This window comes from Mirounga angustirostris, unplaced genomic scaffold (assembly GCF_029215605.1).
Source record: "Mirounga angustirostris isolate CCGP_5_RB_7025 unplaced genomic scaffold, mMirAng1.0.hap1 SCAF_5, whole genome shotgun sequence".
Lineage (NCBI taxonomy): Eukaryota > Metazoa > Chordata > Mammalia > Carnivora > Phocidae > Mirounga > Mirounga angustirostris.
In genome coordinates, this window is record NW_026991713.1 from 96,106,418 (window position 1) to 96,118,809 (window position 12,392).

Sequence of the window (12,392 nt, forward strand, 5' to 3'; positions counted from 1 at the left end):
GTCCCCTCAGGGTGACCCCAGGGGCATCTCCGGGACTGTGTGCTCTGGAGCCAGGCGGCCTGAGTTCAAATCCTAGCCTCACTGCTCAGCAGTTCTGTGCCTGTGAGCAAGTCATGTAGTCTATCTGTGCCTCAGTTTCCCCCGCGGTGACATGGGCATCACACAGGTACCTAGATTGAATGTGTAGCCTTTGAAACAGTGCCTGACACATGACCGGTGTGTAATGAATTATTGTTGCCAGTTGTGATCTTCCTCCCTAATCTCAGTGATCTTCACAACCACCCTGTCAGGATCATCCTTCATTTTATTTTATATATATATATATATATATATATATATATATATATATATTTTTTTTTTTTTTTTTTTAGTTGAAGTATAGTTGACGCACAATGTTACATTAGTTTCGGGTGTACAACAAGTCCGTACAGTAGGCTACGCTCACCGCAGGTGTAGCCGCCATCTGTCACCACCAACTCTCACGACACCATTGACTATATTCCCTGCACTGTACCTTTGATCACTCTCCTCTGACTGAAGGCCGAGCTTTTATGCACTCACGCACAAGCACACACGCACACACACACACACAGAGTGATCCTAAGGGCTTTATTTACAAGAATAAAGGGCCCCGGCACTGCCTGGGGCCTTGCTGGGCTATATACAGGGTCAGGAAGAGGGAAGTAGGGACGCAGCCATTTAAATTACAATAGAATGGGGGCGGGCTCCCAGGTTCCGGCTGTGGGTTGGTCCACGGGAGGCCTCTGCAGGGATCAGGCCTGAGGCTGCAGAGAGAAGGGAGTACGAGAGTAAGAGAGCGCCTGGAACGGGGAAGCGGAGCTAGAAAGGTCTGCGATGGCTGGGAAGGGCAAAGTGAGGCTGTTGCCACCCCCCCCCCATCCAGGGGAAAGCACTGGATCCAGGGAACACTGGGGGCAGGGCAAGGAGGAGCCCGGAGCTGGGGGGGCCGTACCCTGGCTCACTTCCTCTTAAGGGAACCCTTGCTCTTCTCCTTGTCCGCCGACCGCTGCTTCTTCATCTTCTCCTCCTTCTTGTTCTTACTGTGCAAGTTCTCATATACATCCTCCTTGTGTCTGCAGGTGCGGTGGGCAAGTGTGGGCAGGTGGCACGGGTCAGGAATGCCCCGGCACCAGCAGCCCCCTCTGGCCCACCCCGTTTCACAGGTGAACGAACCGAGGCCAGGAGCAAGGAGACTGGGTCCTTTCCCTAGACTAGAAGCTCCCTGCGGGCAGCGGCTCCATCTCACACGTTAATAATACCAGTGTCCAGCACAGACCCCACGGAGAGGGCCCTCGGGAAATACTTGTGAACCCAGGGAGGAAGAGCCAAGCTTGAACTTGAACCCAGGTCTCCCTGACAGCAGCACCTGTAGTCTCTGGAAAGGGAGGGTCGGGCCGAGGAGGCGGCAGGGCGGGGGTAGACGCTGGGAGGGGGCAGGCAGGGGTCACTCACTTGGAAGAGGTGCGGGAGGCCTTGGCATGGGCGTTCTTCATGGCTGGGGGGTAGGTGATGTTCCCGTACTCTGACTCCCGGCCCTTCTGGGACTGTGGGCAGAGGTGTGGAGGGAGGGCAGTGGTCCCAGCCGGACCCGGTGATACCCACGCCCCCCGCCCCCCCCGCCACTGCTCTGCCAGGCCCTGCTCTGCACACACCTGCATGACCTCCAGCTTCTTCTTGGTGGTTTCGATGAACTGGGCAATGGCCACATAGATGAACTTGTACTGCGCCTCCGTCTGCACCATGCCCGAGCGCTGCGCCCGCACCATCTGGATCGTCTTCTGGATGTCGATGTCACAGTCCAACCCTGGGCAGGCATGGCAGTTGGACCCCTGGCCCAGGCAGAGGTGGACACCGAGGGGCCGCTCACCCAAACCCCCCCCGCCCTGTGTCCCCCACGAGTCACCCTCACCCTTGGTGGAGATGCTCTCCATGAGCATGTCGATGACGATGATGGTGCCCGTGCGGCCAATGCCTGCGCTGCGGAGGGAAGGGGGCGCCATCAGAGGCCCAGGCCACGCCGCACCGGGAGCGGGGAGCCCCAGCGTTCAGCTGTGGCACGGTGGCAGGAAGAAACTGAGGCTCCAGCGAGAGGAGGTAACATGCCCGGGGTCACTGGGCAGGCTAGCCAGAGGCAGAAGCTGCCCGGCGTCTGCACCCATGCTCAGCTTCAGCCCAGGGATTTGTGGGCAGCCGGCTCTCCAGTGCCCCCCCCCCCGCCCCACGCCACCCCAGCTCTCCTTCTTCCCAGCACCTCACTCCTCCACTTCCTGCTTCGCCTCCTCATTGCTGGCTGGGGGCTGCTCCCTACTCTGGAAGATCTAGGACTCCCAGTCCCACCAGTGTCCTGCCTGCCCCCCAGGCACTCTGGGCCTCCCCTCCCACCCCCCGTCCTCTCCCACACCCTTGGCCTGAATGAGGCCTTCCCCGCCAAACCTCCCCCACCCCCCCCCACCACCACCCAGCCCTTCAAAAGTCTTATTTAGAGCTTTCGAAAGGGCTTTGTTTCCCGTTTTCTTCAGACCCTGAGGACAGGGAAAGGGCAGCGTTTGAGGCAGCAGGGCACAAAGGGCACTGGGGAGGTGTGGAGGAGCTGTGAGGCATGAGGTCTCCCCTCTTTCTCCACCCTCTGTCACCTCCCTGGGGCCACAGGTCCCGGGAATCTCAGGATCCCTCGGAGATCCCAGTCCGCCCCCTCGGCGGAGCCGCCAGGCTAGTGGCCTGAGTCGCACTGTCTAATTTCAAACCCAGATTGTCAAAAATAACCCCCCCTTACCCACTTCCTTCCTGTAACATCTAAATAAAGGCCATGGGGATTTCAAGAAGTAGAAGGGGAGTAGCAGGAGGGTCGTTCTTAGCGATGGGCCTGCCCCTGGAGGCAGAGCAGAGTCCCTTAGATGACAGGTGGGGGGCACCTCCAGATTCAGCACCCCCAGCCCTGCCCCAGGACTAACGCTGCTGGTGGGAAGAAGGAAGACGTGTGAGGCCCTCAGCCTGGGGTCACGGGAGGGAGTGGGAAGGGAAGTGGACAAAGCAGGCTCCTGTTTCCCAATTCCCTGCCTGATGTGTTATTAAACCATCAACACCTCCCATTTCTTGAGGGATAACTGCATTACTGCATTCCAGACACAGGCACAGGGTCTTAGCGAATCCTCACAGCAAGCAGAGGAGATCCTGCATTTACAGATGAGGAATCTGAGCGTCTGAGAAGTGAAGTAATTTGTCTGAGATCACGCAGCCAGCGAGTAGAAGAGCTGGAGTTTAAACCTACTGGTCTCTGTCCAGGAACCTGCACCCACTGCCTCCCATCGACCCAGACCAGGCCAGCTAGGTAGGCCCGTCTACAGGACTCGGCCCCTCAGAACTGAGGGGACCCCCGCTCCTCCTTGCTGGCCGCCCCCTCGCCACCTAGCAGGAACAGGGGCTCCTGATCATGAACCTGAGATTCTCCAGTGGAGCTGGTGATGCACGTGCCCCTCCAGAAGACATCACCCGTCCCTACTCCACCCTGGCAGCTTAGCTGGGCTCACTAGCTGGGAAGGGGGAGAGAGAGAGAAGAAGGCTAAGCACCCCTAGGGCTACAGATGGAAAAAGCAAACATGGGGAGCCACACTGACCCCAAATGGAAGGTGCCAGGGCCCAAGAAGAAATACAGGCCGAGTAAGCCCGTGTGAGAAAACAGGAGTGACCAGCGCAGACTCTCCCACAAACTGGCTGGCAAGTCTCTGGGCCTGTCTGCTCATCTGGAGGAGATGGTACATCCAGGGAAGTCTCTACAGAACCGCCCCCACCCCCCGCCCCCCAGGCACAGGACCCGGCAGCGGGGTCGGTTCAAGCTAAGTGTCCGCCTTGGGTCTGGAGTCATCCAGGAGCCATCCCGGAGGTGGCTGGGGTCCGGGGGAGCACTGAATGCGTTAACACGGAAATGACTGCTTACGAGAGCACATGGCACTTAGTGCACAGTATTTGCTAGCCGACGACTGTTTTGATTACTACTGCCAACATCGTTGTTGTTCTCACCTGCAGTGCACAATGATGGGTCCCGCGTGAGGCAGACTTTCCTGCCGCTGGTTGATCTGGTCCAGGAAGCTGAGGACACCCCCAGGCTCACTGGGGACCCCATGGTCAGGCCAGCTCAGGTACTGGTAGTGCCAGATCTCTCGAACCAGGTCCCCCTGGGCAGAGTGCATAGGGCCAGTGCCCTCTGTCCCCACACGTCGTCCCATCCCCCACCCCACCGGGCAAGAGAACAGATCCAAGCAGGGGTCCCAGGAGCGAGGCAGGGCTGGAGGATACTCACATTCTCCAGCGGGGAGACCTGTAAGGTACGGAGCTTGTACTCCGCTGTGTCGTGCTCCCTGCAATTGGTTACCACGTAGGGTCCGTAGACGCGCTGCGTGCCCACCTCCGGCCAGTATGGGACACACTTGTTCTGCAAAGGGACGGTGGAGGTGAGGAGCGAGAACGCACAGGCTGTTCCAGGCCCTTTTCGAGGTCCTGCGTGCCCAGTGCCGGCCCAGTCAGCGTTCATTGGATGAATGGATGAACTGGCCGAGAATCCAAGGCGGGTCCGGTCCTGGCTCAGCCACCAACAGGTGGTGAGACCTGACAAGCCGCTCAACCTTACAGTTCACTCAGTAAACACTGGCTGGTGCACACTTTGCAGCTGAACTTGTGCAGACCAGGCTGCGTTACAAACACGACGAAGACGCAGCCTAGGCGTCCGCGCCCGCCCGCGCCTCTAGCAGTTCACAGAGACAGGCGAGCAGGGAAAACCGAGCTGCTCTGGGCCCCGGAGAGAGGGAGAGACTGCTCCGCCCTCCCGATTAGGGAGGAAATCAGAGGTGGCTTCACAGAGGAGGCAGCATTTGGGCTGGGGCTTCAGAAACAAGGAGTCTGGCAGGCAGAGAGAGTAAGTCACTTCCTAGCAGAAAGTGCGCTCAGGCAAGGCGTGGGAACTGGAGGCACGCAGCATTGCGGGGAGCCACCATGCCTTGAGTGCCGGGTCTTAGAGTGTGACTTGATCCTGACGACAACTGGGAGCCACTGAAAGATTCTCAGAGAGGGAGCAATTCGATGCAGTGTGTGCGCTTTGAGAGGGACCCCTCTGACTCCAGTGCAGATGTGCTGTACTTGGGGGCAGCCTACAGGGAGGGAGACAGGCTGGGCGGTGGGGTGAGGGTGAGGGGCAGACTCCAGAGAGATTTATGAGGCGGAGAGGACAGGAGGGCTGTTGCGAGGATGGGGACAGGTCGGGGAGGGGCACAAGGCATGTTGCTCCGAGACACTTTAAGGAAGAAAGCCCATTTAAAACCTGGGCCTGGGGGCGCCTGGGGGCGCCTGGGTGGCTCAGTCAGTTGAGTGACTTCGGCTCAGGTTATGAACTCAGGATCCTGGGATCAGATGGAGCCCTGCATCGCATCAGGCTCCCCGCTGAGTGGGGGAGTCTGCTTATCCCTCTCCCTCTGCCCCTACCCCCAATGCCCCCCTGCCCCTGCTCACATGCTTTCTCTCTCTCTCTCTATCAGATGAACAAATAAATCATATGAATAAATAAAATTTATTTTTTTTCTAAATTTGTATTTATTATTTATTTCTTAAATTATATAAATTTAATATATAATATATAAATATATAAATTATATAAATTATATAAATTAAATAAATTATAAATTTATTATTCTAAATTTTTAGAGATTTTTATTCATTTATTTATTCACTTTATTATTCATTCATTTATGCATTCATTTATCATTCATTCATTTATTCATATTTATTCAAAAAATTTAGAGAACTCATTTATTCAAACACACTGAAATGTGTTTCATTCATTCATTAGAGAGAGAGCGCGCATGAGGGGCGGGGAGAGCAGAGGGAAAGGGAGAAGCAGGCTCACTGCTGAGCAAGGAGCCTGATGCGGGGCTCCATCCCAGGACCCTGGGATCATGACCTGAGCCGAAGGCAGATGCTTAACCGACTGAGCCATCCAGGTGCCCCTAAATAAAATCTTTTAAAAAATAAAAATAAAAAAATAAAACCTGGGTCTGGTGGTCAGGAGAGCCCCAGGTTGGAAGCAGGGATCGGGGAGGCAGTGTGTACCCGAGACGGTCTCTGTGCCTCGGTTTCCCAACAAGGGTTGGACCTTGCCCTCTGAGGTTCCTTTCTGCCCTGGCATCCGGAGTCTCTTTGGTTTCATGGTGGTGGGTGGCAAGCCCTGGGGAGAAGGGCTGTGGGGGTCAGGGGGCAGCATGGGACTTGGCCTTACCCGGCCTTTCTCCACCTCTCGGGTGGTCATGACGATGACGCGGGTGTTCTCCTGCCATGCCATCTGCCAGAAGTCGTTGACTGTGGCCTCCAGGCAGCCCTGGCTGGCAATGTAGGTCTTAGTGTTCTCATCGGGGCCTAGCAGCTGGTTCTGGAAGCAAGTGTAGACAGCTGCACCCCAGGACTGTGAGCCCCTGCACCCCCACCCCCCTCACCGCCTAACTTGTCCGCTGTGCCTACGCGGCTCTGGATCCAGTACCCCCTGAGATGGGGAATCCCCAGGGCCCAGCCTCTCCTCCCTTGATGAGCAGGTGCCACCAACCTTGACGTAGTTGGCGTTGATGTAGTCGGACCCAGGGATGTTACTGTCGCGTCCCTGCAGGATCACTCGGGTATGGTCAACTGGGAGTGGGCGGGGAGGAAACAAGATGGGCCTGGGTCAGCCGGGCACTCACCAGCCCCTGGGGCAGACCCTTCCTAAGCTCTCAGGCCATTCTTGTCTCAGAAGCCAGGAGGCTCTCGGAGCACTGTGGGTAGGCAGGGGTGGAGGATCTGCACGGGGAGTGGGCGTGAAGGTTTCAGAGGAAGGACGATGGTGGACGTGGGGTGCAGGGAGTCTCCACTGGGAGGGGCAGAGGCTTTCTGGAGGAGGGGAGGCTCCCTTGCATGGGTGAGGAGGTGGACCGTCCTTGAGCTGGGAGTGGAGACCCTACGAGATAGGGGGAGGTTGGCTCAGGGAAGGGGAGTCTCCTGGGTGGGAAGGGGGAGGGATGGAGGCTGCCTGGGGGTAGGGTGCTCACACGGGAGAATGTTCTTGTAACGGTTCTTGCTCTTATTCTCTGGCCGCTGCCCTTCCAGACGCTGGTGCAAGTTCTTTACCTCCTGCTTCTGCAGACTCTGAGGGGTGAGAGGGGGAAATAGAGTACCGGCCCCTGGAGGGGCATCGGCGCCCAGAGATAAGATGGGGCAGACCAATGTAAGGGGTGGGGAGAGAGGGGACAGGGTCATCCTGATGGTCCCCACCACGCACCTCAAACTCCTCCCAGAAGCCGGCTTTGGCTGTGTCCTCCGACTCCTGCTTCTTGTTGAGTTCCAAGACCCGATTCTCAATGTCAGCTGCATTCACCCGAGTGGCATAGTATGGCTGGGCAGGGATGGGCAAGAAGTCAGTGCCTCAAGATCCCAGAAGCTCCCGTGTCTGAGGGATGGCTCAGGAAAAGGAAGGAGGCAGCCAGGCCCACCCCTCTCACCTGCCGCAGGTAGACGAATGCACCCGAGGCCTCCTCGATCCCTGTCTTCTTGAAATGCTCCACCAGGTCTGTGAGGCTGTCAAAGGTCTCTGAACCACCCACGGTGTAGCGTCCACCCTGAGGGATGCCAAGTCAGGCCATTCGGCACGACCCGAGTCTCCCTCCCTAGACCCCCAGCCTTAGACCAAAGCCCAGGCTGATCCACCCCACCGGCCCTGCGTTGGGCATAGACGGGAGCCCCGGCGGGCTTGGCTGCCTTACCTCACACATGACCTTGATATGAGTGACTCTGAGCGGGGAGCCTGGGCCAGCCTTGGGCTGGTCGCTGAGCACGGACAGCACAAAATCTCCAGGCTGGCTGAGACTCTCACGCACCAGAAATGTCCAGGGCTCACCCTTGGCCTGCAGCAGTGTCTCTGCCTGCCCCCCAGACATGTGACCATGGTACCACCTAGAAAAGGCAACATCGGGGAAAGGGACACGTAAGCCAAGGGGCAGGTGCTGAGCAGAGACGCTCGCAGAGGACAGGGAAATCGAGTAACTATGATGTGCCAGGCACTGTGCTAGATGCTTTCAAATCCACCACCATATTTTTTTTAAAGATGTTCTTAAAGTCATCTCTATACCCAGCTTGGGGCGCGAACTTACAACCCCGAGATTAAGAGTGGCACACTCCTCCAACTGATACAGCCACGTGCCCCTCAAATCCACCACCATATTTAGGTCCACAGTTCTCAAGATGCTGAGAGGTAGGTACCATCCCATTGTACAGATGAGGGACCTGAAGCTGGGCGATCATACACTGGCCCAAGGCCCTGGGCTGATAGGGAAGCCTTGGGAGTTCTAACCAGGCCCGCCTCTGAGAGCGTAAGACAGAGACAGAAAGGCAGGCCATATCCAGAGCAGCTGTAGGGGAGAAACTGAGGAAGGGTCCCAGGAAAGCCAGGGCTGCTCTAGGGAAAGAGGAGGGAGACCAAGAGAAACACTGAGGCCGAACCACAGAGAGCAATGGAGACAGGGAGTCACAAGGGAGTCATGATGGGGACAACTCCCCCTGGGTAGCCGGGAAGACAGACAACCCTGCAGGGGGAAAAAAGACGGTTTGGGGGGCTCTGAGGTGCCCAGGTTGACATCACTAGAGATGAGGCTGGGGCTCAGAGGGGCTCAGAAGGGCAGAAAGCAGAACTAGGACCTTTCCCCAAAGCACACCCCCTTCCCAGGAGGAAACTGTAGCCCCACAATGCCCAGCCCCACAGGAAACCACGTGACGGAAAAAAACACAAAACTCCTTCTGGGGAGAGAGTGAGAAGTGAGGGTGTGAGGTTTCCTCAGCCCAGGGACCAGGGGAGGGGGCATTTTCCAACCGCAGGGATGGGGAGAGAAGGGAGGGGTCAGTCTGCCCAGCCCCATCTCACTCTTGCCTTGTCCAGAAGCAGCACCTGGGGGGTTCACCCCATTCCACCACTCAGGGACAGACCAGAGCCCCCCCACCCCCACCCCACAATGGGGAGGGAGCTGCCCCTCGTCCCCCTGGCCCCGGGATGAGGAAGTCTCCATGCAAATATCAGGCTGACCACAGGCAGAGAGCTAGCCATTGGCGGGGACGAATGCAAATTCCCTCGGAGGAGGAGGGGCAAGGAACACAAAGGGAGGTGTGGAGAAAGAGCCTCCCACACAAAATCCCAGGGTCAGGGGTGAACCAGGCGTCCTGGCACCCTGGCCTTGGGAACCAAAAGGGCCTCTTAGAGTCAGCCTTCCTGGCCTTGGCTCCCTCCATCCTTCCCTCCCCCTCCCCACCCCCACCCCCAGCTCAGTCCTCCTCCTGCTTCTCCAGGCCTCAGGCTCCCCGCCCCCCCCCAGCTTCTCCTTCCCTCTTCTAGCTCCATCCACAACCTGCTGCTCCTCTAGGGCCTCCACCAACCCACCGTCTAGCAGGACAGATGCTGGCTTTGGGCAAAGAGAACATGAGGAGCTCCAGAGGGCCTGGGTGGCAAACCTGCATGAATGTTGCAGGCCAGGCAGAGGAAGAGGGCAAGAGGGAGCGGAGGCCACGCAAGAGCCAAGGAGGGCCACCATGAGCAAAGTCACCCATGCTTGGGCTTCACTCCTCAAAGAGGTGGATTCAAAGGGAATGGATCGATGGCTTCATGTCGGCGGCAGTGTGGCGTCCAGCGGTGGGCCCCGAGGCCCTTACCGCAGCCTGACCCACTTCTAACTTTTCATCGGTGACTTGAACAAAAATACTGATGTGAGCTGAGAGGCAATGCATCTCAGAAACACTGAAAACTGACGGAACCCAGGTTCCCAATCATGTCAACAATCGACACACAAATACAGGACAAGGGCAAGTTGCCTCGGCCCCCGGAATGTGAAAAAAAAAAAAAAAAAAAAAAGCCCCTAGAATGATTCGGCTGCCCTTCACCTTGACAGAGCCATCATTGGGATGCAGCCGCTAAAAGGAGCCACCCTGTAATGCTGAGGGTTCGGGACCCCCACCCCCACACATGCTGTAGGAAGACCACATGCGGGGGGCGGCCTACGCAGTCGTGGGGACCACGTCTCTGGAGCCAAAGGGACAGGAGGGCAAAGCCTTGAGTATTACCCTGTGCCCAGGTACTAGGCCCCTTGCGTATGCGACCCTATCACACAGTTTTCCACTGATCCGTGTTCTGGTCAAGGGACTGGTCGAGCTCTACGGAGCCCCCAGAAGCAGGCCCGTCATCACTGTGTTGCTGAGATAAAGCATTAAATGTCCTCATATGTAAGTCCCTATGCTCCTCCTCAGCACCAGTCTCTCTGTGTATCAACCTGTGCTGGGGGAGAGAATAGTTACAGCAAGGCAGATTCAGTTCCATAGAAGGAAGAAGAGCTTTCTAACAACAGGGCCGGCCTACTACACAAGGCAGCCACTAGGCCTCTCCATCCCTAGGCGGGCCTGGGGCGCTGGCTGACAGGGACCCTGGAAGAGGGCAAGGGTGCTGCCCCCTGCTTTCTCAGGGGTTGAGGGAAAGGGGTGGGAGGTTAGTCCCCTGAGACACGGGCCCGGGGTCACATGGAAGAAAGAGGCCCACAGAGCGCTGGGAAGGAGCGGGGGAGGCACTGACAGTGGGGAAGGCAGCCCATCTCCACGTGGGGGTGGGTCAGGAAGCCCCTCACCTCTCACTGGTGGGGTCGGAACAGTTCAGCGGGTACTTGAGGTGGATGATGGTGCCATCTCGATCCTGCAGGACGCCCTGCTGCTGTGTGTAGTACTCCACGAGCTCTGTCAGCGTCGCAAACTTCTCGCCTCCATACAGGTCATAGAAATCGCCCGAGTTCTGGATCCGAATATGGGTCACCTGATCCCCCACCCTGCGGGGCACCAGGTGGTGAGGCCAGTGGGTGCAAGAGTGGAGGTGGGGGACACAGCGGGGATGGGCTGGCCCGGGGCTGAAGAGGGGGCACACACACACACAGCGAGGGCGTGGGCACAGACAGGGACGGGACTGGGGGGACACATTGGTGCTGGGGACTGGGGAGTGGGCGCTGCCACGAGGGAACCAGGAACGAGGTGCCGAACGACTCGCCCTGGCTGGCGTTCAGGGCCACCTACCTGACGGAGAGGGAGAAGTCACCCTGGTTCTTGCGACTGGGCCGAGCCAAGAAGCTCCCATGGACGCCGCGGCCCTTGAGCAGGGTCTCCGCGTCCAGCCCGCTGAGGTCTCGGTGAAACCACCTGCCGGCCCCCCGGGGAGCAGTGAGGAGCGGGCCCTCGGTCCCCAGGGCGCCCCTGCCTCCTGCGTCCCGTGGGTCCCAGGACCTTACCTCACCATCCTGGGGGCTCCCTGAGGGGAAGAGGGTGCAGGGGAGGAGGTGTGCGGGGCAGTCCGGGCGGACCGAGAACTCTGGGGCTACCAGGCCGCCTCACAGCCCTGGCGGTCCTGGTGCTGGGGCTGCCACTCCACTGGCCGGGGGCAGCCGGCAGGGCGGGGACAGGAAGGGGCGCGGCCGACCCCTTGGGGGAACTCACTGTACTTCTCGTTTTAGAGCAGAGCGAAGAGACGCAAAGCAGGGTGGCAGTGGGGGTGGGGATGGGGCCCACTTCCCACACGTCTGCCATCAAAGGCCTTGGGAGCATGGCCCTCCGCGAGCGTGACGACACACGAAATAAGGACACAGACGTGCCTTGCGCCCTACCGGCGAAGGCCGTGCTTCATAAACATGAGCCCACACGGCCGCAGGCCATCTCGTCTTCCCCCACCAGCCGCTTCCACGCAGCCCGCCCTGGTCCAGGCTCATGATGATGTGACGGTGACAAGTCTCATTTCATGGATGCCAGGCGCTGTGCTATGATGTCTTTGATGTGCCTTAGCTGATTTATTCCTCACAAGAGCCCCGTGAAGCAGGTGCATCTCTATCCCCATTCTACAGACAAGGAACCTGAGGCTCAGAGCATGTGGGGAACTTGCCTTGGGGCCGGCCAGTCCGTAAGTGGCGGCACTGGGATGTAACCCCACACACGGGTTCCAAAGCCAGTGACTCTAGCTACTGAATGCCAGCCCTGAGGGCTTCCAAGGACAGAGGCTGGGACCACTGGTCCACTGGGGGTTGCCGGGAAGGGGAGACTAACAGCCAAGGCCAAGCAGATGCTTACAAAGGGAAAGGTGCTCTCACCTCCCCACCCCCCCACCCCCGCCCACCAGACATACACATCTGAAGAGGTGCTGCTGGGACAGAGGGATGGACAAAGCTGTCAAACTTACACCTTTTCTACTTCTTGTCCTAAGTCTTTGTCCCACTGTGTCCTAACCAGGTAGGGGAGTCAAGGAACAGAATGCAAGGGGACGAAGATCTAGGGAAGCAGGTGGGGGTAGAGCAGCC

At 58.2% G+C, this 12,392-nt stretch overlaps 1 protein-coding gene across 1 annotated transcript; it reads right to left on the reverse strand.

The window, feature by feature from the left end:
• Nucleotides 1-601: 601 nt before the first annotated feature.
• Nucleotides 602-12,138, reverse strand: PTPN6 (protein tyrosine phosphatase non-receptor type 6). Its single transcript, XM_045873932.3, has 16 exons — nucleotides 11,337-12,138; nucleotides 11,125-11,247; nucleotides 10,689-10,883; nucleotides 7,794-7,983; nucleotides 7,533-7,649; nucleotides 7,313-7,426; nucleotides 7,083-7,179; nucleotides 6,605-6,684; nucleotides 6,284-6,433; nucleotides 4,319-4,450; nucleotides 4,039-4,193; nucleotides 1,931-1,998; nucleotides 1,674-1,825; nucleotides 1,474-1,565; nucleotides 974-1,094; nucleotides 602-785 (listed from the first exon to the last, which is right to left on the reverse strand). Exons 1-15 carry the CDS (start codon nucleotides 11,342-11,344, stop codon nucleotides 980-982), a joined length of 1,788 nt encoding a protein of 595 aa, XP_045729888.1. The 5' UTR covers nucleotides 11,345-12,138; the 3' UTR covers nucleotides 602-785; nucleotides 974-979.
• Nucleotides 12,139-12,392: the final 254 nt, after the last annotated feature.

Bases quoted from the DNA above. Each gene is read 5' to 3' on its own strand.
- PTPN6 (XM_045873932.3), bottom strand. The intron at 7,984-10,688 runs GTGAGGGGCTTC...TGCCTTTTCTAG, and splicing joins TCCGACCCCACCAGTGAGAG to GTGGTACCATGGTCACATGT. The intron at 6,685-7,082 runs GTGAGCACCCTA...GCCCACTCCCAG, and splicing joins TTACAAGAACATTCTCCCGT to TTGACCATACCCGAGTGATC.